Genomic DNA, 25,378 nt, shown 5'->3' with positions numbered 1-25,378 from the left:
CTTCTGTGGCCCAGGGAGAGGCTGTGGGCCACACCTCCCAGATCTCTGCACGAGAAAGGGGAAAGTTTGTTTTTATTGACCTTTCCTTTGGAGAGATAGGGCTAAAGGCATCTCCCGGCAACGGGACTGGGAAGGGGGGAGGCTCTTTTCCCTCCCCTTTCCCTGGGGCCAATAACCAGTCCTGTCCTTACCTCTCCTTTCTCCGCAGGGGCCAGAGCAATCTACCCCCCTGCTGCTTGCGAGGCAGAGCCATGAGTTTTTACCTGCCATGGGTCTTTACCTGCTTCCCCACCCGGGCCACCTCCGCCCTGCCCTTCCCCCAGGCCTTATGGACAGGTTCCCTTCTTCCAGCTGATCCTGGTGTGGAAGGGCCCGGGCAGCGGTCCCAGTAGAGAGGCCTGGAGTTCCCTGGGTTACCCCGTTTCCACGCTGCTTTCCCCCGGGCTCAGGCGCCCTCCGGCCTCTGCCAGTCAGCTGGGCACGGGAGAGGCGAGCGACCTGTGGTTTCATGTGCTGGGCGATGGAGCCCAGGCGGACACTGGAGCAAACGGGGAGTTAGTCACCCGTGGGGGCCCTGCCCTTGGGTCGCTGCCAGTTCTTGCTGCCCCCCCTTCCCCAACTCCCCGCTGCTCAAGCAAGATTCATGCGCACAAGCCGGGCTCGGAGCTGTCCAAGTGCTGAAATTTATAGGCAGGGGAAGCTCCCGTCTCTCTCATTCCGACACAGGAGCGTAGCTTTCTCGGCAGCCCACACCAGCCAGTCCACAGCAATATTTACAACTCGCTGCCGGGTGGAGGGGATGTGAGGGGGGCAGAAAAAAAACAGCCCCACCACGACTCACAGCTCCCGATTTCCAAAGCAAAAAGGGAAAGCAAACTGCCCCCCTAGCAGACAAGCTCTCCAGCGCGCAGCGATTTGCACGATGTTCTCAAGGTAGCAGGGCAATTTGCTTTTTTTCATCATTCAGGAAAAGCAGCCGGGGGAACCACCAGTTCTGATGCTTTGTCTCCTTTATATTGGCTGTTGGGGATGAGCCCGGGTTTGACCTGACCATGATTCCGAGGACTGGCACTTCTTATTTTTTACCCCCAATTTTTAGACATCCAGATCTACTCTTTTTGATTTTCAAGAAAATTAAATTATTGCTGGATTTGGGCATCTAGACAGCACAAGGTACTTCCCTCCTGCTACTCTCTGGAATCGTTTCTGGGATATTTTTCATATCATCACAGAAAACAGGAGGAATGAACGGGCAGCTAGTGAAAATTTTGACAGCCTTGTTTGCATTTTTCTTAGAGACAAACCACTTCAGGTAGGTGAAATAACTGTACACTGATATTTACCAAAAGATGTGGGGAAACAGAGCTATAAGCAACCACTTTACATTCCGCTAGTGTATCTGCTGCTCTGAAAGTATTTCATATTAATTTTGTATGGGCAACATCTTTTACGCTGGAAAAGCCCCGTTGCTTGGTTACACACACAAAAAAATCCCAAGTTTGTGCAGTACATTTTCCACTTCTCTGATTTAAAGACTCGTTTTTATAATGACATATTAATAAAATCTACATAGCTGAACAACATTTTCAGCAATGTAGCTTGTTCACTCCCACTGGAAGTTATTTAGTAGGTTGCCTTGTTTTTTCCCTCCCAAGCTGTGAGAATGATTGAGCCAATTTTCTCACAGATGTGGTTATTTGTATCCCAAGAACCAGCCCTCTGAATCTGGGAAAATCTTGGACCAGTCAGAAATTCCTTTACACTTTTAACTTCAAGCAGCAGTATATATGAATGTTCTTGAAATTTCAAAGGGAGGAGATATTGCTTTTGCTCTTGACTTTCTTTACCATTCAAAACAAACAAACAAAAACGTTGGAGGGTTAATTGTCAAAGCTCTGGTTCACCTTAGTTTCATTAATGTGATATGTTTTTGTGTTCCATGTGTGTGTCTCTCTCTCTCTTTCTCTATAAATGTATGTGTGTGTACAATGACATAGTGAAATATTATTTAGATTCACAAGTTTGGGATGACCACATCACTCAGCATGGTGGTTCCAAGTGGAAGCACAAGTGATTTGTGTGAGGTCATTCCAAATTAGTATACTGAATGGCTACCCACTTTTTAGTGTTGTATATTATAGTTGTATCAATTAAGTGGGGAATAATTTTTACCTTTTGTTAAAATATCAGAGCAGAGCAATATAATTGTCCGGAAAATAGAACCTGCAAAATACGGCAATAATATAACAAATGTTAATGATAACAGAATATTCTAATAATTCGAGTATTTTAGTGGAGGAAATAGGATTTATTTGCTTTAGGTTTCAGATAATCATGTTTGTTTTACAGATAGCACATACACATTGATGATAAGAAGGAATACTGCTCAAAGCAAATGATGTCTTTTGGGCACATATTTAAGACACCAACACTATAGAAGACATTCTGAGAGGGTTACTTCTGGTGACTCTAAGATGTGCTATTAAAACATAGAACAAAACAGATAGTTTAGGAACCATCAGAATTAGACATATGTTAAACTCACTGATTTAATAACAGACATGATAGCATTCATGTCCCTGCAGCCCAAATTTGTTCAAGTGCTTCTGGTTTCTTTTTCTAGGGACCAACCATCTGAGATTCCCTTCCCCCGAAATATCTAATATGCTACATCTAAAAATGCTACAAAGGCATGATGCTACCATTAACTTAATGCTAAAACCGCAAGACACAGACCTATTTGAAAAAGTCTTGATATAAATACAAAGTCATGGGAAAGGCAGGCAATGGGACCATAATCTTGCCTACTGTGGGTTAGTAGAGTAAAATCAGATGTGTTTGCTTCTCACACCCTTTTCAGGGAAAATAAAATTACAACTACTAAAGAACCTGGTTCTTTAATTAACAGAATTTAAAACCAAGTTAGGTGGAATATGTAAAGACTATTGCTGTTTCTATAGGATTTTTAATCTTAACAAAGTCAACAATTTTCACTGTTGTGTGATGAGTTTTCTCAGTCATTGCATGAAAGTTTAAAGCCACCTTAGGGCCAACTGAAGGTGAAAATTGTTTCTGTAGCATACATGTAACTCTGACAATACTATGAATTGGGAGACTGCAGTCCTCTGGAGAATGCATGAAATAATTAGATAAGTTGAAGACTTATATTTAAAATCCTGCAGTATTAACAATTTTCTTTTTATAGTCTAAGTATTTTATAAAGCACATTTTGGCACACTGCTATATTTCTTTTTCTTGAAACTTATTTTCACTTCTAAAATAAAGTTTTCTGGTGAAAACAAGGATCCATTTTCTACCCGTCTATTCGTTAATAGAATCAATGTGTCGATGAAGGTTTTTTCAAAAGGGTATTATATTTTTCTTCCTGAATATAAAGGCAATAAAAGCTGACTAGTCGCTAATGGTGACTAATAATTTGTTTAGGATGGCTTTCTGTAAAGAACATGATTCCAGATCTGGAAAATCCCCCTCACAGACCCTGTCTCCTTCAGATTTTTTGGACAAATTGATGGGAAGGACATCAGGGTACGATGCAAGAATAAGACCAAATTTTAAAGGTAAGTTTCTCTGTGTCTATTGATCAACTCCTTGGAGATCTTCTTGGCATACTACGGGTTGTGATAACTTTACATCTGTGGCCTGATTCTTCTTTCTATTATCCCAGTTTTACAGAACAATCATTCCATTGAAATCAATTATTTCATTAGCATAAAATTGAAGAAGCACAGTGGAGACTCACAACTGGTGCTTTAGAGGGAGCCATACAAGAAATAAAACTGGAAAGGACCCAGATTTTAGTTTTGCTAGAAGTCACTTCTGAAAATCTCTCTAATTACTGATCTAAACAATAAACAACTTTCCAGGTTCCCTTACAAAAAACAATTGGATTTACTGTTTTCGAAAGTTTCTAGACATATGGGGCCAAATCCTGAACTCTCAAGCCAAGCCCAATTAAAAGGGCACTGCCCATGTAAAACTCTGAGGAAGATGAGGGAATTAGGGGTCAGGGTCCCCACATAGTAGGCATTTTCCAGCCATGCTGGCAGTGGAGGATAATGGACATAGCCAATTCTCCTTTCCTATGCTGATTTAGGGATACCTAGGTTTGTGTTTCTGCTTGGCCATATCCTACCCTTTTTCTCACACCATTTTCATTGCTGTCTGGAGAAACGCCATATGCATCTTAGTATCAGCACATGTGAGGCTGCAGATGCTGAGGCTTCAGCAGCTTTCCCAATAGTCAGTGGATAAACAGTGTTTCTGCTGCTTTTGCCCTTTCAACGTCCATGCAAGGGAATTCTGGATTTGGTCCCTAGACAAGAAAAGAGGGGAGATCAAGTTTTCCCTTAAGCATTTAGAATGACTCAAGAGTTCTACAGTTCCAACAAACTATCACTTTTTTTTTTAATGTGACTTTGAAAAGTGACTGTGTGTAAGGATATTTTCTTCCTCAGTATATCTGCTTCTCTGTGTGCATTTCAGTTGCATAACTGCTGGCTTTGGTAACATTTTTTTTTACTACTTTTTACTCCTGTGAGCCCTGCAATGAAAGCTGTTGGTATTAGAGTGAAGTGAAAGAATATTGTTCAGCCAGCAGAGGCTGTTAGTATGAGGGAGGGAGCTCACCCATCAGTGATAGCAATGTTAATTACATCTCAGATCAAGAACCAATTTCTGTCTTCGCTCCCTCTTGTGCAAACTGCAGAATTTGTAATATGGAATCTTTTTTTACTGTTTATGATGCATGAGCCTGGAAGAAGCTAGTGTGACTTCCAGGTTCCCAAGTAATGCAGATAAAAACTGCTTGACAAACTGTGGCCCAGATTCAAGAATGCCCTCAGGCATTGACTTCAATGATATTTACGCATGTGCTTAAAGTTTAGCATGTACTTCCGTGCTTTCCTGTGGCAGTGGCTGTATTGTAAGTAGTAAAAAATAAACAAACAAAAACCCCAAATCATTTCCTGCACTCATTCACATGCTGTGTAGTCACCAGGACTTCAGAGAAGTTTGACAGGTTGTAAAAGAAGGAAGAATTTTTCCTGAATTGAACAGATAAATAATTGTTAAGGATGCATTTGGGGAGGAGTATGCAAAAAGCCATCCCATGCTACACATTGTACACCATAGACACATGGGTGCACTGATTGCTTTTTGCCTGCTCCCTTTGAAACATGTAGCACCTCCAAAGGAGATGAGTGGGAGCAAACAGGACTGTGGCTCTGTTCCTTCGATGTACTGAGAAGCAGAGTTGACAGGCTGCGTAGGAGGTAATAAGCAGTAACTAATAAAAGTGGGGATACTGCTCCATTCCAAAGTGCTAGACATAAGTTACTTTCATTGTTCCCCCTGGGAGGTAGTGACTCCCCCTAGCTTGAAAAGAAGGCTGTGCCTTGAAGGCACAGTAAAACCCTGGATTCAATAAATATGAAAACCTCCTTTCCTTCCTCCCCCCGTGTTGTTTTCACACAATAATTTTTCAGAGACGAATTGCACAGCATAGCATTTTTAAAATCAGAAATTCAGCTTTAACATTTGCACAACTTCCCTTCTTCTGAATCTTTCTGTGAAGGGTTTCATAGGTTTCATCATCCTTTTCTATTATCCTATCCTCTCTACAAAGCCTTCAAGTTTGTTGACACAGAATGAAGAAACAATGCAAAGAGTTTTGACTTTCATGCCACAAGTGAAACCCTGAATAACCATAGCCAGCCTTGTTGGTCTATTTACTATATATGTCAGGTTCCAATTAGTTGGCTGAAAACCATAGCCTTTTTGACTAATGTCCAAATCTCATTGATTTTTTTCAAAAAGTACAAGTGGAAAGTATTGTCTTTCTAATTTGCACCAGTTTCCCTTAAAATAAATGTAAACGTACAATCAGATGGCTTTTGTGGAGGATCATAGTGAATTGCTGTTATGAATCGGAATATTACAAAGGAGTTTTGTACTGAGCTGAGTATTATGACCATGTTACAAAGTATATTTCAGTTTCTTAGATTTTACTGATCTATTTTACCTCATTTTTGTCATCAGGTCCATCAATAAAACATCAACATTCCAGTTAAGAGAAATATGTTAAAGTGTAAAATGTCAAAGTATTGCCTTGTTGATAACACTGTATATTTGAAAACAATATAAGTAATTTTAAGCCAAAAAGATATTTGTTAGAAATGTTTTTAAAAATAAGTCCATTATTTGACTTTGTATATAGTTATGGAACAGCTATATATTATTAACTGCATTTTACAAAAGAAATGGTGAATCAAAATAATTTGGATATTGTTTATGCATTTATCCAGACTACTTCTGTTTCATATCAATAACAGTTCAATCCCACAGCTTTCTGGTCTATAACTGGCATTTGTTGCTTTGTCAGAAAAGAGTCTGGTATTCATGAAGAAGGCAATTCTGTTGCATCCTCTAATATTATGCTATTTCATGCACATTAATTTAAATACATTTATTTGGCAGATTTCAGAATCTGAGTAATTGAAATCAGACAACTATTTGATTAGCTTCTGACATAAAGGCAACTTTCTTTAGCATAAGGAAAAAATGACTGTTCACTTAAGCAAAACACTTGATCCAAATTGATTCACATTTTTCTTATTTGCATTCTTCAAAAGAGAATTCAGATGGATTAAGTGAAAGCAACAAGGTGAATATCAAATAATCTAAATATTAACTATTGATGATGTAAGTCAACATTTAGCTCTTTGAAAAGCAAGACTGTTTAGTGCAGAGTCTTTTCTGCTCTAATGGCCTTATGAATTATCACTGCCATTTGTCATTATTTTCAATAGAAAGTTGTTTTCCAGTTCCTATGGGCCTAATAAGATATTGTGTGAAAAAGCAGCAGGGAGTAAGACTGATTGTCACCATGATGGGCACTGCAGAGTGAGTTAAGGACTGAGCGACAGACTCAGCTATGAATTTTCTTGCTTTTCGCCCTCTAAGTAAACACCAAGAGTAAGTCTACACTGCAATTAGACACCTGTGGTTGGCCTGTGCCAGCTGACTCAGGCTCACAGGGCTCAGACTAAGGTTCTGTTTAATTGCAGAGTAGATGTTGGGGTTTGGACTGGAGCCCGGGGTCTGGGACCATCCCCTCCCTGACAAGTTCCCAGAGCTCAGGCTCTAGCCTAAGCCCTATGTCTGTACCACAATTAAACAGCCCCTTAGCTTGATTCCTCTGAGCCCAACTCAGCTGACATAGGCCAGTAGCAGGTGTGGAAATACAGTGTAGATAGCCTGTATTTTATCTTCCAGTGGCATTGCACTTAATATGAAAGTCCTAATGTCTTAACAAAGAACAGGGGGCCGAATGTTACACCATATTTCAGTTTAAATATTTATAGAGGCCCAATCCAGTTCTGATAGTGATAACAGTGCATGGGAATCCTTCCATTGACTCAGCTCAGAGTTGGATCAGGTGCTTTGACTCAAGTTGAGGTTGCTCTCTTTTAGCTGTATATCTGGAGAATGCCGTTTCTTATGAATACTAAGTGCAAGTTGATCCTTGCACATGGTTTACTGAAATAATCTTAATGTCCTGCCTTACATTGCAAAAACAAAGAAATTCTGAGGGGAGATTGGTGCTTTCTCTTTAACTCATTTCATTTTTGTAGAGATAGCAATGGTAATGGAAGAGGATGTCTGTGCTACAATATTATAGCCAAGGATTTGCTTTCTCATAGCCAAGAGAGAGCGAGAATGCAGGAGGGCTGCAGCGTTCAGGCATGGTTTACCACCTACTCACCTTGGGCTGACTCAACAGGAAGTGCAAAAGCACATGCAATTCCATAATGGCCATGCATATCAGTGACTCATTCACATGGGTCACTGGGATGACAGAATGACATCTTAAAATGTCCTTAAAATGTCCTTGCATTTGCTGACCTTTCAAGTTAGTTTTTTCTAATTTTCATTTGTTACAACCGTAGTCTAAAAACAATTTTAAAGATACATTCCAGGAAATCAAATATGAAAACCATTTTCCAGTTATATTAGTATGTTCTTCACCCCAAATGTGGTGGTAATTAACACATCTGACAGTCTCTGAGCAGACTTTGCACTGGATTTCCAGTATAGCTCAGTCCTGCAAGCTGCCGAGCATTGCCAGAGGCAGTGTGAAGAGCCAACCAAAATGTCCGTATTGTGCTGGGTGAAATCCTGGCTCTGTCAAAGTCAATGGAAAAACTCTCATTATCTTTAGGGGAGCAAGGATTTTATCCTCACTATTTGCTCAGCTCTCGAACACTGAGATTTAACAAAGTAGAAAAAAAGGAACACAGCCTGCACAAATGTGGGCAAATCTCTACATTCACAATGAAAAGATTGCAGGTGAGAAGGAGGGAGAAAAGGGCATGAAAAGAAGGGAAGGCAGGGTGCTGGATCCTGAGCTGGTGTGAACTGGCACAGTGCCATTCATTTCAGAGCAGCTATAGTGATCTATGCACATTTAGAGGATATAGGTGCTTATGTGCAATTTAGTGAATGCCTTAGGTTTATTTTAGGATTTTCAATCACTCCTATTGCCAAGAGAAGCTTGCTCCGGTGTGCTTAATAATTGCAGCTAAAGGAATAAAATAAATAGGTGCCGTGGTGAGGGACTAACCACTGGCCTACATGCCCCAAATAGTTCTCGTGAAATAGTTGAGCATATTCAGCCTGGCTGTGTTGACATGAATTCAGAGTCAAGGACCCAGTGGCTTCTGCTGTCAGGGGAAAGAGGGGATAGATGACATGGATGACAAAGACAGCCCAACAAGTCAGGAGTGGTGCAGAAGAAGGGAAGGTGTTCTGGGTGATCAAAAGATGTATTAACACATCTTCTCAGTAGCTTGTGCCAATGAGCCTTCCATGGAACCTTGACAGAAATCTAAAGCTGCTTCTTAAGTGGAAGAGTGGTGACAGTAAAAATATAGGACCTCTCCAACATGCTGACCTTACAAGACAGTTCCCTTCTGGGCTATGGGAAATTTAGTAGTTGCAGTGGGAAGTAGCATGAAGGAGCATAGAAGGAGCATGGGACAGCTAATAAGACCATAAATGTCACATTGCCTCTACATAAATCCATAAATTCAACACCCAACTGTTGAATCCTATGTGGAGATGTGGTCACCCCATCTCAAAAATATGTATCGGAACTGGAAAAGGTTAAAAAAAGCAAATTCATTAGGAGTAAGGAACAGTTTCTGTATGAGGAGAGATTCACAAGACTGGGACTTTTCAGCTTGGAAAAGAGATAAGGGGGGATGTGATTGAGGTCTATAAAGTCATGACTAGTATAGAAAAAGTAGATAAGTGCTATTTATCCCTCATAATACAAGAACTAAGGGCCATCCAATGAAATTAATAGGCAGCAGGTTTATAAAAATAAAAGGAAGTACTTCTTCACAACGCACCTAGTCAACAAACGGAACATTATGCCAGAGGATGGTGTGAAGGCCAAGATTATAAGAGGGTTCAAAAAAGAAATAGATAAGTTCATGGAGGATAGACTCATCAATGACTATTAGTCAGGATAGGCAGGGATGGTGTTCCCAGGTACTATTTGCCAGAAGTTGGGAATTTGCAAGCGGGAATGGATCACTTGATGGTTACTTGTGATCTGGTCATTTCCTCTGGCCACTGGTGGAAGAAAGGATACTGGGCAAGAGGAACCTTAGGTCCTGACCCAGTTCTTATATTCCCTGCTCAAGCTTTGGTGTATCTCTCTCTGGGTATGTCTACACTACCCCGCTAGTTCGAACTAGCAGGGGTAATGTAGCCATCCGAAGTTGCAAATGAAGCCCAGGATTTGAATTTCCCGGGCTTCATTTGCATGAAGCCAGCCGGTGCCATTTTTAAATGCCGGCTAGTTCGAACCCCGTGCCGCGCGGCTACATGCGGCACAGAGTAACTAGTTCGGATTAGGCTTCCACAAGGAGTACTTCCACGAGGAGTACAGCTAGTTCGGATTAGAAGCCTAATCTGAACTAGCTACTCCGTGCCGCATGTAGCCGTGCGGCACGGGGTTCGAACTAGCCGGCATTTAAAAATGGCGCCGGCCGGCTTCATGCAAATGAAGCCCAGGAAATTCAAATCCCGGGCTTCATTTGCAACTGTGGATGACTACATTACCCCCGCTAGTTCGAACTAGCGGGGTAGTGTAGACATACCCTAACTCTCTCACGGCCAGTGGCTTATTACACCTCTTGAGCATAATGTTCTCGCCAGCCCACAGGTGCCATTTCCCTTTAACTTTACTCCACTCTTCTCAGTTTAATTTCTTAAATGATCATGAGTATCAATAAAACATGAGGCTCTACCTGTGACTTAATAGCTCTCTTACAATCCACCTTGGCTTCTCTGAAAAATACTGCCCTGTGTCTTAACACACCTGTCCATTTTGTGGGTCTAGATCCAGTTTTGCCAGGGATGTCCCCATCTGGCTGACTACAATGATTATCTGCCTGCATTGTGCTGTGGGGCACATTAAGAAAGTGGAGTGGGCAGTGGTGGAAGTATACAAAAATTCTTCCCTGAACAGGATCAGGAGGGCACACCAGCTAAGAGGGCCCACGTGACCGCCCCACATGACTCCACCCTGCTCCCAGGCAAGGATCCTCACGCTCTTCTCCCCTCTTCCCAATCCCACATTACCTGGGGAGGGGGAGCAGTATGCCAGCAAGAGGAGCTGCTTTGGCACAGAGCTCAAAGTTGGGGGTGGGGTGGGGGACAGTGGGAGAAGGAGCAGAAAGCCAGTAGCTCACAGTCCCCTCCTCCCCCCCCCCCCCCACCACCACAGCTCTGTGCAGAGAGATGCCGCAGCAAGGCGGGGTTGGGGATGGCTAGCAGGGAGTCTTTCCAGTGTGCCGTACCCGCTAAAAATAACTTGCCAATACGGCTAATTGGACTGTGGTGGTCCACTTGCATCCTTGGGAATGGGCGATCCGTGTGTGGTAGGGTATGGGGAGGATTTGGCCCCTTGTCTGTTTGTTCACTCTACTTTGGCATAGAAGAGCTTAAGAGTGTTGGTTACAGGGAAGTTCCAGGCTATAGTTACATGGGGTACTAGTTTGAACTAGGGTGGCTAGTGTAGACATACCCATAGTTACATTAAAGAACCTTTCCATTTTTTGTATCCACTGACATTTGGGGGTACAGCAAGAAGTGCGTGCTCCTTTTTCACTAGCAGCACAGTTATTGTAATTTATGATGTGGTCTCTTGCTCCAAAGCTGTTGTTTCTGTGGCAAGAGCACACAAGATACACACTGAAGTCTTGTGAAGAGAGAGGAAGTTTAGGCATGTAATGGCTGTCGTTATGAAAGAGTAGTTTGTGATTATAATTGCCCCATGTCATTTCTGTGTTGAGTCAGTGGGTTTAAATCTGTATAATAAACACATGGACTAAAAACTAGCCTCACAACTGTTACAAGCAATGGCGCTTTAACTCCTTGGCAGCAAGTATCAGATTGTCCCTTCTGTTTGAATCCATTGCTTACTTGTTTGTCCACTGCATGTATCTGGAATAAATTACATATGTATTTAACAAGAGAAAGAGAAGCATTCTGTGACAAGGGAAGTGGAATGAACGGAGCCACAGTTTTCACACGTCAATGTCGCGTTTCTTGATCTGCTAAGAGGAGGCACTGTGTAGAAATGTCTCAATATAAATCAAAAGATGCCAATTTAAAATAACTACTTTAAAACAACCTGGTAAAGTATAACATAAACATTGAAAACCTCACCATGCAATGGCGATGTAACTGAGAGCTTTATTTGAGCACATCTAACAACTTTCAGAGAGCCAGAAGTCAATGATTAACAGCTAACATCCTTCAAAAGACCAGACAAAAGGAGTATGAAAAATGTGGGTTATTTGTCATACACTTTAAAATCCATAAGGGCCAAATCCAACAGATGTCAAAATTCTATTCTGTTTTGATTGGGTGTGTCAAAGGAGCAAAAGGATGCAGCTCACCCTCCTGCCAGTGCATGCATACTATAACCGGGCCGGATTCTCCTTTGAGAAATAGATCGATGGTCCTGGCCAACAATCTGTCAGTCTAGGGACGTGGCCAGGCAGTCATGCTCCCTATATCTATGCTGCCATTGCCCCTGAGTATAAGAGGGAGCACTGCCATGGGGATAAAGGTTATGAAGAAACTGGCTGTATGTAAGGACAGACTATTCATAAACAATTGTTTTATTCTTTGTGAGAATACACAGAAAAGGCAATCCAATCCAAACTCCATCTGTTGGCATGCACAGCTCACCTGCTGTTTTAATGGATACACCTATTTACCATAGCTATCCAACACACATCTTCTCTGTTTGAGTTTAAATTCCTGTATACTTGCTAAAGCCTGCAAGGGCACTGGGTGGGAGGGCTATGTTTCATGCCCATCAATCTTTAATTCAGAGTTCTCTTCCAATATATACCAATGCAGCCAATGGGAGTTACAGGGACTGAAAGTGATCACTGTCATTATGGTGTGTTGTCTTTAGTCAGAATCAGTGATTCAAGTAAGAGATATCTGTTGATTTGACTGTTGCTATGGAATATTGGTGTGATGCTACTGCTTTTTAAACTACAGCAGTCAAAAGCAATACCCAAGATCTTTGATATCAATAAAGAAGACATTGATCTTCTGATAAAATTCTATTTATATTGTTTTATTTGGATTATATCAACTTAATGTTCTGCATAGAATTAAATATTTCATGCTGTGGAGGTTGACAGATTGAATGACTCAGCCAACATCTTGGTGTGTTCTGATTGCATTAGAAAACACATCCAACTGATGCATAAACACATTTAATATGTACAGTGAAAATTGTGGTTTCAAGTGTGCATTAATTTGCATTTATTAAAATTGAATTTCATCTGCCATTTTCTTGCCCAGTCACTCAGTTTTATGAGATCCCTTTAACTTTTCAAAGTCGGCTTTGGACTTACATCTCTTGAGTAATTCTGAATTACTTGCAAACTTTTGCCACCTCATTCTGTATGTGTTTTCCCAAATCATTTATGAATATGTTGAACAGCATTGGTCCCAGTGCAGGTTCTTGGAGGATTCTGCTATTACTTCTCTCCTATTTGAAAACAGACTATGTATTTCTAACCTTTGCTTCCTGTATTTTAATGAGTTACTGATGCATGAGAGGACCTTCCCTTTTATTCCATGACTGCTTACTGTTCTTTGGTGAGAGACCTTGTGAGAGACTTTTTGAAAGTTCAAGTGCAATATATCCAGTGAATCACCCTTGCTTTCATGTTTGTTGATGCCCTTAAAGAATTCTAATAGATGGGTGAGGCATGATTTCTCTGTACTCTATAGGTGTTTTATCAATGTCTCTCCTCTGCTCCGTACTGGAATATAGAGTATTCTCTTTAATAAATCCCTTCCTAAGGAATGTGGCTCTCTGAATTGTATGCGCCTCCACCCCTGTCAGCCCTCCTCCAGCCCTTAGTTTAAAATCTCCCCTACAACCTTTTTAATTTTACATGAAAGCTATCTGCTTCCATTTTGGTTTAGATGGAGCCCATCTTTCTTGTATAGGCTCCACCTTTTCCCAAAAGTTCCCCAGTTGCTAACAAATCTAAATCCTTCTTCTGAACACCATCATCTCATCCATGCCTTATAACCCCGTAGTTCTTATTGTCCACCTCACCCTGTACGTAGAACTGAAAGCATTTCAGAGAATGCTACCAGGGAGGTTCTGGACTTCAATCTCATATCTATCAATCCTAATTAGGCTTCCAGGACCTCTTTCCTGCCTTTCATGATGCTATTGGCACATATAAGTACCATGACCATGTCTCTTTCCCAGCATGGCATGTAAGTCTGTCTAGATATCTCATGAATTCCACAACCTTTGCACCTGGCAGGCAATTCATCATGCAGTTCTCCCTGTCATCACAAACCCAACTCTCTAAACCTATATCTATATTTTAGAATGTGTGTGTCTGTCTGTTTGTGAGTCCAACTGTTTAATAACTCCTCCTAAATGGTAACAGCTAGGAACACCAAATTTGGTAGGCAGCTTTCTCTTCTTCTATCTTAAATCAAGGTCAGGGTTTGGTTGTGCCAGGAAAACAGGTTGTGCCTGGAATTTGATTGTATTGCATAACATGGAAAGGGAGGGGCAGAGAGGAGGCATGCTCTACTGCAGAGTGAATACTGGGGGCAGCCGCACTAGGAAAAGAGTGTCCAGCTAGGGACCTGTCTTGTCATCTTGCCAGCCACCGGCCAAGGTAAGTCCTTCCCCTCTCCCCCATCCCAAACCCCTCTCCTTGGCTGCAATGACACACTCCTCCTGGAGCACCACCGGGGGCAGGGAGCGCAGCTCTGTCCTCCCTCCTCCCCCCGCAGGAGCCACAGACTGCCTCCTAGCACCACTGAGCTGCCTATCATAGCTGCACCCGGCTAGCCTGCATGCTCCCCCTACCACAGCCAAAGGCCTCCACTCACTGGCTGGATGCCTGTCCTCCCCCACCCCTGGCCAGACCTGAGCAATGCTGGGTAAGTCTTCTAGTTTCTAATAATTGAATCACCCAGTGCAATTCCCTGTCTCTTTCTAATAATAGGAGTCTTCTCCCCCAGAGAGGTATCCTTAGGATACCATGACATTATCTCAATGGAGGGTTCCAATTATGCAATTGTTTCCCTCTGTTCCAGCTTGATGTTCTCTTTCCTTGAGACTTTCATCTTCCTCAACAGTGTGGAGTCCATCAGACTTGGGGTGAGACTGCTCTACTGTGTCCTGGAAACTCTCATCTTTTTACGTCTGTTTCCCTTAGCTCCAGTTCAGCCCCTTTGGTCTTCAGAGCCTATTTTCAGTCTCTGAGGACCTTGAGTTGCTTGCTCTGAATGCACACACATGCCACCTTCCCAGAAGACATAAATCAAGGGATTTATGTCAAGGGATCATAAAGCGATTAGTATGGCTCAAAGTAGGAAGCGTTTGTCCTTGCCTAGCACACAGCCCCCCTGCTGTCCCAATAGAACATATTACAAACTTGTCAGGAGGGCACAAGGCAAGCAAACAAGTACACAACAATAAACTCACCCACAGAGTCATGCAATCTCACCTCCTTTGCCTGGAGAACTCCCTCGCAAAACTGCCCTGATATGCTGCTCCTGTTCACACATACATGCACACAAGTTCTTTGTTTCAAGGGGATGTGGATTGCAACTGCTTCAAACACTAAGGAGAGGGGATCACCACATAGGAGTGTAAAGGGGTTGTTTATTCATTTAAAACTGGGAAGAGAGGGGAATCTCACTCATACACTCAACCACACTCAGGCTACGTCTACACTGGCCCCTTTTCCGGAAGGGGCATGTAAATTTCACCAGTCGTCGTAGGGAAATCCGCGGGGGATTTAAATATCCCCCGCGGCATTTAAATAAAAATGTCCGCCGCTTTTTTCCAGCTTTTAAAAAAGCCGGAAAAGAGCGTCTACACTGGCCCCGATCCTCCGGAAAAAGCGCCCTTTTCCGGAGGGTCTTATTCCTACTTCAAAGTAGGAAAAGGGCGCTTTTTCCGGAGGATCGGGGCCAGTGTAGACGCTCTTTTCCGGCTTTTTTAAAAGCCGGAAAAAAGCGGCGGACATTTTTATTTAAATGCCGCGGGGGATATTTAAATCCCCCGAGGATTTCCCTACGACGACTGGTGAAATTTACATGCCCCTTCCGGAAAAGGGGCCAGTGTAGACGTAGCCTTACAGTCCCAGGCAGGATGATAAGGCGAGCAGAAGGCAGTTCATGTTGTTTGATCTTCCCAAGTTGACTCCTAAGCTGCTTCGCTGGCCAGGTGATCTGAGCAGAGGGTGTTCTGGGAAGCTCCACTTGATGGTCAACCAACTGTGTCTCTGTCCCTCTCTCCTTTTAGGATCAGCCACATACAGCTTCTGTGTCTCTGGGACTCTTGAGGCCATGTGCACTCCCTGCAGGTAGCCGTGTACACTGTTGTTTACTCCTGCTGTTTACTTCAGAGTTTTCCCGCTTCTGGTGTCCACCTCGGACATTCTTCTGCAGTCACTCAGGGAAGAGACAGGGGGTTAACAGATAACTAACAGTTTAGGGAACCAAACAACATCATTAACAGGTGAGAAAGAGAACAACATCCATTTTAACTCTTTCATTGCTCCTCCTTTGCCTCCAACACTCATAACAAACTGGAAATGTGGAGGGTCCATGGCTCACAGGGACATCATATAATGGGAATTTTCATTTCCAAATGACAAAAGCATATAAGATCAGGTCAGTCTGAAGTGTTTTTCTGAGAGAAAAAACAGCATATGTATCCTATGCTCAATGTTTTCTTTCTATTTCAATATAAACCTTGTTTAAAGCTTTGATCAGGTTGAATGGACAAAATATAGCCAACACAGAAGTACCTATGCATCAGCATTTTGCAGCTTTCATGCTACATACTCCCTTGGAACTACAGTTTTGCCATGCTTCTTAAATGTATGTGCATATTTTGTATGTTCAAAGCAGAACGTGATTGTTTTCTAAAGATGAGAAGCTAAATATGCTTTTATAAATCACTGCAATTATAATGAGTCTGAGTCAATTTCTGCCACTCTTACATTAATTAGCTCCTTAGTCTGCATGAAGCTCCATTGCTTTCAAAGAGGCTACTTCTCTAATGAAAGGCTTGTATAATCTAGAATGTCCAAAATGCAGGAAATCTAGAACCTTTGTGCCCACATGAAGCCCCACTGAAGTTCTTTGCAGCCTCTAATGAGCACCCTGTTCCAGAAGGCATAATTTCAGAAAAATAGTTTTTCTAGCACAGGTTGAACCTCTCTGGTCTGGGACTCTGGTTTGGCAATATCCGTGTTCCGGTAGGACCATGGATGTTGCTGGACCTGAGAGCTCCTGGACCAGAGAGCCCCAGCTTGGGGCAGTGGAGTCCTGGCACCCTGGGACAATCTTGAGCCTGCAGAATGCCGGCAGTCCGTGGCTGGCCATATAGCTCCACCATGCCCAGAGCAGCTGTGCTCTGGTAGTCCTGGGCAGCGATGTCCTGGGACAGCGGAGCTCCAGAGCAGTGGAGCCCTGGACCAGTGGAGCCCCAGTGGTCCTGGGATAGCAGAGCCCTGGTGGCCTTGGAGCAGAGCAGTGGAGCCGCAGGGCAATTTAACAGTGGCATCCCAGAGTGTCTGGCAATGCTGGGGCAGTGGAGCACCAGCAACTCTAGGGCTGGCTGAGGAGCTGGGAGCCCAGTGGCCCAGGGGCAGAGGAGCCTGGCGATTTGCTGACAGATCTGGGGAGATCCTGGAGTCTGTCAGCAGAGAGCCAATGCCCTTGGTCTGGCAAAATCCTTCCTTTGGACTGGTCATGTCCCAAGGGTGCTGGACCAGGGAAGTCCAACCTATGCAGACAAAATACACAGGGTAACCCAGTTTACAAGATTTCTTTTCACTTGACATACAAAAAGAATTGGTGACAATGATAGTTGATTGGTGAAAAGAATCACTGCTTTGTGTTTTAAGAAGGAATTTGAATGAAGAGAGAGTGGTTGTTTAGTGCCTAGAGAATGGGAAACTGTTCCATGCATAAGTGGTAGCAAACAAGGGAAGTAAAAAGGTGACTGGAGAAGGACACAAAGTGAGCAGTAATGTAGAAGGCTGCGATAGAGAGAATTTAGAAAGAACAATTTAGAGACAGTAGAAGGAAATGAAAGCAGAGTTATACAGGGTCATAGAGGTGAGGACCAGGAGCTTGAGAATAATACATAGGTTTATAAGTAGCTAATGGAGTTATTCAGACATGGAGTGATATGAGCTAAGAAGGAGGAGCAGTGTTCTTTGTGGAGAGCAGTGTTCTGTGGGGAGTGGCATTATAAGGAGTTAAAGAACAGGAGGCTACAGACGCTGAGATGTTCAAAATTCAGAGAACTGTTCTATTGGTAGAGATTACAAGGGATGGTGGATTATGAAGAAATTAAGTGAAATGATGGCAGATTTTGAAATGAAATGGAAGTAACAAGACTCATGCAGAAAGGAAAGGTGTCAACACTGAGCTGAGTTTGGGCAGAGGAGTGACAGGGAGACTAGAAGAAATATTGATCAATACAGGTCTTGATTCTGTACTCACTGAACTCAAAAGATCCGTTCACTGCTTCGGTGCAGGGTCAGGCCTTAGAGAAGGGAGGGAGTGGGAGGATTTGGGTGTGAAAATAAAGAATTCAGTAATAAGACATCAAATGGTTTATGAAAATGTATATGGGTTAGAGTAATCATGAAAAGGATAGATTTAATTATCCTAATGAAAGGAAGGAGTCAGAGCAGCAGAATAAGGACAACAGACTTCAAAAAGCAGAGTTTAACAAACTCAGAGAATTGGTAGGCAATGACCCCCGAGAAGAAAATATAAGGATAAAGTAGTTTGGGAGAGCTGGCAGTTTCTGAAGGAGAAACATTAAAGGGGCAACTGCCAAATAGTCCAAAATGAAAAATATGTAGGAATATGGTTCCACCATGAGCTCTTAACTGACCAGAAAAGCAAAAACAAACCCTATAAAAAGTGGCAATATGGATAAATTCCCAATCAGTAGTACAAAAGAACAGTAGAAGCATGTAGGATAAAAGCAGTAAGGCTAAGGCACAAATAACATACATAAAAGGCAATAAGAAGTTGTTTTATAAATACAAGACTTGTTATCAAAGAAAGCTATCAGATTGGTTTGACATGATTTGTTCTTTACAAAAAATGCTGGCTGTTAACTATCACTTAATTATCTTCCAGATGATTGCAGATGAATTCCTTAATTACTTGCTCCATTATCTTCTCTGACACAGAAGTTAAACTGACTGGTCTGTCGTTTCCTGGGTTGTTCTTATTTCCCTTTGTATAGATAGGGACTATATTTGTCCTTTTCCAGTCTTCAGGAATCTCCCCAACTTTCATGACTTTTCAAAGATGACAGCTAAAGGCTCAGATACCTTCTTTATCAGCTCCTTGAGTATTCTAGGATGCATTTCATCAGGCCCTGGTGACATGAAGACATATAACTTTTCTAAGATTTTTTAAATTTGTTATTTTCCCATTTTAACTTCTAAACCTTCATTTCCACTAGCATTCATTATGTTAGGCACCCCATCACCATCCCTTCAGTTGTTTTTCCTCTTAGTTTTACTTCCCATGGTAAGTTTTACTTACCTACCAGCTCTCTGAATTTACTAAAATCTGCCTTCCTGAAATCCTTGTCTCTATTCTGCTGTTCTCCCTTCTACCATTCCTTAGAATCATGAACTCTATGATTTCATGATCACTTTCTCCTAAGCTGCCTTCCACTTTCAAATTTTCAATCAATTCTTCTCAATTTGTTAAAATCAAATATAGAACAGCTTCTCCCCAATAGCTTTTTCCACCTTTTTAGATAAAAAATTGTCTCCAATGCAATCCAAGAATTTACTGGATAATCTGTGCCCTGATCTGTTAGTTTCCCAGCATACGTCTGTATAGTTGAAGTCCCCCATCACCACCAAATCCTGTGCTTTGGATGATTTTGTTAGTTATTTAAAAAAAGCCTCATCCACTTCTTCTGCCTGAGTAGGGGGTCTGTAGTAGAAACCTAGCATAACATCAGCCTTGTTTTTTACCCCTTTTATCCTAACCCAGAGACTCTCAACAAGTCTATCTCCTATATCCATCTCCACCTCCATCACTTTGTAAACATCTAGGCTATGTCTACACTGGCAAGATTTTGCACAAATATTTTTAATACAAGAGTTTTTGTGTTAAAGTATTTGTGCAAGAGAGCGTCTACACCGGCATGTGCTTTTGCGCAAAAGCATCCGTGCCAGTGTAGATGCTCTCTTGCGCAAGAAAGCTCTGATGGCCATTTTAGCCATCAGGCTTTCTTGCACAAGAAATTCATGTTGCCTGTCTACACTGGCCTCTTGCACAAGAACAGTTGCACAAAAGGGCTTATTCCTGAGTGGGAGCACTGATTTCACACATTAGAACATCAGTGTTCTTGCACAAGAACTTCCCGCCAGTGTAGACAGGAAGCATGTTTTTGTGCAAAAGCGAGTGCTTTTGCGCAAAATCATGACAGTGTAGACACAGACCTAGAGGATAATAAGGAATAGCTAGTATGTCTGTGTACTACAGGGAGAGCAATAGGATCAGTGCACAGACAATCCAAGAACTTTTTGGAACGTGTTGGGGACAACTTCCTGTTGCGAGTGCTGGAGGAACCAAATTGGTATCATGCTTCTCTTGCCCTTCTGCTCACAAATGGGGATGAATTGGTAGGGGAAGTGGAAGCAGATAGCAACCTGGGTAGCAATGATCATGAGATGATTGAGTATAGGATCCTGACGAAAGGAAGACAAGACAGAAGCAGGATACAGTCCCTGGATTTCAGAAAAGCAGACTTTGACTGCCTCAGGGAGCCAATTATTCAGGTTCCCCTTGAAGGCTAATTTATGAGGGAGAAAGGAAGCCAGGAAAGCTGGCTGTATTTTAAAAAAGCCTTATTGTGGGTGCAGGAACAAACCATCTCAGTATGCAGAAAGAACAGCAAATATGGCAGGCAATCAGGTAGGTTTAACAGAGACATTTTTGGGGAGCTTACACACAATATGGAAGTTCACAAGAAGCGGAAACTTGGAAAGATGACTAAAGAAGTGTATAAAAATATTGCTCATGCATGCAGGAGTATAATCAGGAAGGCCAACGCACAACTGAAGTTGCAGATAGCAAGGAATGTTAAGGATAACAAGAAAGTTTTCTATAGCTATGTTAACAACAAGAAGAAGGTGAGGGAAAGTATAGGACCCTTACTGAATGGGAAAGACAAACTAGTGACAGATGATGTGGACAAATCTGAAGTAGTCAATGCTTTTTTGGACTCAATCTTCACAGTCAAGGTCAGCTTCCAGACTGCTGCACTAAAAAGCACAGTGTGGGGAGGAGTTGAGAAGCCCTCAGTGATGAAAGAATAAGTTAAGGACTATTTAGACATGCACAAGTCCGTGGGGCCAGATCTAAGGCATCCCGGGGTGCTGAAAGTTGGGTGAAGGGGTTGCACACCCATTGTCCATTGTTTTTGAAAACTTGTGGTGATCAGGAGTTGGTCCCGGGTGATTGGAAAAGGGCAAATGTAGTGCAATCTTTAAAAAAGGGAAGAACGAGGATCCAGGAAACTATAGACCAGTCAATTTTACCTTACTCCCTAGAAAAATCATGGAGAAGGTCCTACAGGAATCCATTTTGCAACATTTGGAAGAGAGGAAGGTGATTAGGAACACACAACATGCATTCACCAAAGGCAAGCCATACCTGACCAATCTCATTTCCTACCATGAGGGTTACAGGAGTTGGAGTAAGAAGCCCTCCAGCTTGACAGTATATCTACATTATTTCTAAATAAATGCCTGCTATGTAGACGTGAACTAAGTTATTTCAAAATAATGTTGCTGTGCAGACGTAGCCTTCCAGTCCTACATCTCTGTGATTCTACATGAAAGGGGGGGGGGGAGGACACACAGAAGAGAACAATGGAGCAGTGCAATGTGTCTGAAAATTGAATTATGGGTTAGATTGGTTAACATTTCAATATGAATCTGTTTTCATTTTAACCCACATACACAGACACCTACCTTTCTATCTTAACGCATCCCTTTTTTATCTCATGGCTCTACTGTGTGATCGTTTGGATGAGCTGGCTTCATTTCATTCATAAAAATTATGTTAAATAATTGTGCATGGGAGGAATTTGGCGGCTCCAATGCTGGAATACAAATTTCATGGGTTTTTATTAGAGCATTTTAAGCAACATCTCATTGTAACATGCTACTGGGGACACCCAGAGCTGTGAGCCACTGTGTTGCTCCTCTGCCTCAACCACAGTGAATTTGCTGGAGATGACACTGTATCCGCTCCTTGACAGACCAATCTCTTTTCTTTTCTTTTCTTTTCTTTCTTGAGACTCTACTAGTCTTAACTGTGCCTAGCAGGTAATAATCAGTGAACTCCAGCTTCCAAGGTCTTCAGAGATGTGTCTCTGCACTATACAGCACTTATCTCTGTATAGTTACAGAGCATATTAAGTTTGCTGTTTTTTTATAGAGTCAGTATATTACAGCTTATTAACTTGTCTCGTGTAAGCACATCCTCTCCTTCAAACACAGCACAGAATTGATTTATAGTAAAAATAGAACAAGATTCTTAACCAAAGGGCATAGGTTAGGTGATAGCAAGTAGAAAGAATAAATCTAGAAATGGCTGCAAACAAGTAAAAGTAAAGATATGCTTTCTTATGTCTAAGGCCTAATTTAATAAACTACAATCTTTGTTCAAGATAGTTTCCTCACCATTCTTCCTTTCCCAGCAATAGCTGTTAACCAGGGTCCTCAAAGAGCCCATGATGCTGGTTCTCCTCAGTTGAAGAATAACTTATTTTTTTGGTGTGTCCTTATATCTCAAAGTCTGCCCCTGTTTTCAGGGTTACACTGATCTCCTGGGGTTCAGTTTCCTGCCTCCACTCAGGAGCCTACTCCATCTTGATTAAGATGTCCCTGGCATGCTCCTATGTGAAGCTTCCTGAAGCAATTTTACAGTGTAAATGTTCTCTTCCTATAACTCTTGATACAAATAAATAGCCCATTGTATTTGGCTATCCCTGGTTTGAGGTGTTGGACACTTTCCTTTATCTGGAGAAAACATGTTTATCAACTTCTGACATACTTGGTTTAAGCATCTTTAATAGCCCACTAAAAAGGATAATATTAGGAAGTATTGTGAGAGGCTGCTGGCTAAGTCAGAGCTCTGCCACTATAGCCTGGCTGAAATGGGCAATTAAAGCCAGCTGAGCAAGCCTATGCCCAAGTGGCTAATGGGAAACAGCTGTGGGCCTTATTAGCTAGAGGGCTATATAAGTCGGGGCTGGGAAGGGGGGGAGGAGAAGTAACAGTGCGTGTGTGTGCTAGCTAGAGAAGGTAGCTGAGTTTGCTGGGAAAACAAAGCTCTGTAAATAGAAGGTAGTGGAAGGTTGGCACAGCCAATTAAAACACACAGGTGATTGAACAACAGAGGGTCTCTGGGTGATTTGTGGCCAAAGAAGGTGTCCTAGGGCAAGGGACCTGAGGGAGAACCTTGCCATAGTATCTATAAACCCACCCCCTGCATTGTCATATACATTTCACAATTATATTATTGACCAGTGTTTTATTTCAAATGATGCCTTACCGGGTATATTTTGTACAAAAGACATTAAAGCAGTGTGTAGGGCGCTTAGACTCCCACTCATATCTTGGCACAGATTATGCCCAGAAGCACAGAGCCATGAATACAAAGCGACTGGCTGTTTTCATAGTCTGTTGTGAAACAACTGCCTTTGCAATCTGCTCACACTGATAATCCTGGAGCTGTCTGCTCTCATGTCTGAAAAGCTGCTAGCTTCCCATTTTCTAGGTCCAATGTGCATTTGCTAGAGACCAGACAAGAAGCACACTCGTGGGTCTTCACACACCAAAATAAAGACAATCAATTCAAATTCCCCAATTGAAGAAATAAGTGGTAGCAATTGGTCTCCTACAATGTGGTAATGAAGACAGATTTGCAGAGTGACAGCTTGCAATGGAGTGGTTGAATTCAACTGGAATGGAAGGACATAGAAGAAGAAAATTCACATGACATTTTTGGGTTGACATATACAAAAAGAATTAGCATTATTAGATATTGTTTTCAAAAATGAGTTTGGCAGTTAAGTATCTAACACCCATTGTAAGTCGATGGGACTTAGGTTCCAAAGTCATCTAGGTCTTTTAAAATGTTTACCCATGCTCTTATTTTCATGCACAGGGATGAATGTGTGTAACTGTATTTTATGAAAACAAGGAGACTTGATAGATTAGGAGATTGGTAAGTGCACATAGAACTTTCACTTCTAGATCACAGCTCTGGGAGCAGAGCTGCTAAGTAGAGACCCAGTGTTAGCCAACCTAAGATATTGTCTACAAGGCAAGTTACTGTTTGCTGCACAGTAACATCTCATATGGTCCACTCTCTCTCCTCCAATAGCTACATTTCATGGGTGAGATCTGGTTTCATAGTCTGTGAGGCATTTTTCACGACTGTGAATTTGGCAGGGCTCTACTCATGTATAATAGTTTTCCATCAGGCATGCTTCTTGTAGGCCCTGCCCCATTGACTGGTGCCGCATCGACAGGGGGAGAGGTAGAACCCAGATCTTATGTCCATCTCTCCATGCTCACTTTGAGGCACCGTGCACCATCAGGAGAAGAGGGCTAGAACAGTTCTTGTGCTCAGAGCTACATTTCTGCCTGGCTTTATGCACCTTGCAAATTCCCTTTTCCCTCCTCTCCCCCTCTCTGCCCCAGCACAGTGCACCTGTGGAAGAATCAGGTGGAATCAGGGTAGGAACAAAAGGATTCTTCTATTGTTGATACATGTAAGTCAGTTCCACAAAATTCCAGTGTCTGAATACTACAGCCAGTGCCCAGAATTGTGCATTGCCACAGTAAGATTATATTAGATACAACATGCTCGGTTAACTAAGCTATTTTACTGAGGAAGGCACTTAAAGATTATATTAGCTTTAGCTTGATGAAGCAGAATAATAATTTTGGGTCTATTTGTTTGTTCCAGCAAATTGGAGCCTGGTAAAATACCATACAATTACTGCATTTCAGAGGTCCCTGAGATCTTTGCCCATTTTTGTGCATAGTGGTTGAAATTATCATCAATGAAGGATAAACGAGATTTAAGGATATTAAAGGCTACAATATATCACCATATGGAGAATGTTTCTAAATATGCATTATAGGAAATGGATTTTAATGTTATTAGGTGTTATCATACTCAGGGAAACAGCATGATGTCTAAAAAAGACATCATAGTAAACAAAGTACATCACTCTTTGGTGAGAAATGCCACATTTATAAGCAGTCTGGTGACCACATGTACATTTGCTCCCCTGCTTCTTGCCTCTCATGAGTGATGTGTTGCTCCCTCTTTCTTCAGAGTTAACACTTGTCTAAAGCTCCAGACAGCGAAAAGCTACATTTTCCTGGGCCTTCTAGTTTCATCTGTCTTACTCCTGCAGGCTGGTATGGTGAAGGGGTGGTGTGATGGTCAGGTAATCTCCTCACCTCATGCTGGGGAGCATTACACCCCTGTGGGGTGCAGACAATAAACAGAGCCTGGCTGTGTCTAGACTGGCAAGTTTTTCTGCAAAATCATCTGCTTTTGCGGAAAAACTTGCCAGCTGTCTACACTGGCCGCTTGAATTTCCGCAAGAACACTGACGATCTCATGTAAGATTGTCAGTGTTCTTGCGGAAATACTGTGCTGCTCATTCGCGCAAGAGGGCCAG

General features: G+C 42.2%; 1 protein-coding gene across 1 annotated transcript in view; it reads left to right on the top strand.

Moving 5' to 3' along the window:
- Window positions 1-760: 760 nt before the first annotated feature.
- GLRA2 (glycine receptor alpha 2) overlaps window positions 761-25,378 on the top strand; it is a 145,115-nt gene continuing 120,497 nt past the window's right edge. Inside the window, exons 1-2 of the mRNA XM_006122811.5 lie at window positions 761-1,312; window positions 3,445-3,578. Of these exons, the coding sequence (XP_006122873.1) occupies window positions 1,245-1,312; window positions 3,445-3,578 (202 nt within the window). The 5' untranslated portion in view covers window positions 761-1,244. The remainder of the gene's footprint in view (window positions 1,313-3,444; window positions 3,579-25,378) is intronic.

This window comes from Pelodiscus sinensis, chromosome 1 (assembly GCF_052426305.1).
Source record: "Pelodiscus sinensis isolate ZL-2025 chromosome 1, ASM5242630v1, whole genome shotgun sequence".
In the NCBI taxonomy this organism is placed as follows: Eukaryota; Metazoa; Chordata; order Testudines; family Trionychidae; genus Pelodiscus; species Pelodiscus sinensis.
Note: the sequence above shows the minus strand (reverse complement) of the source record. Positions and strands in the feature narration are given on the sequence as shown.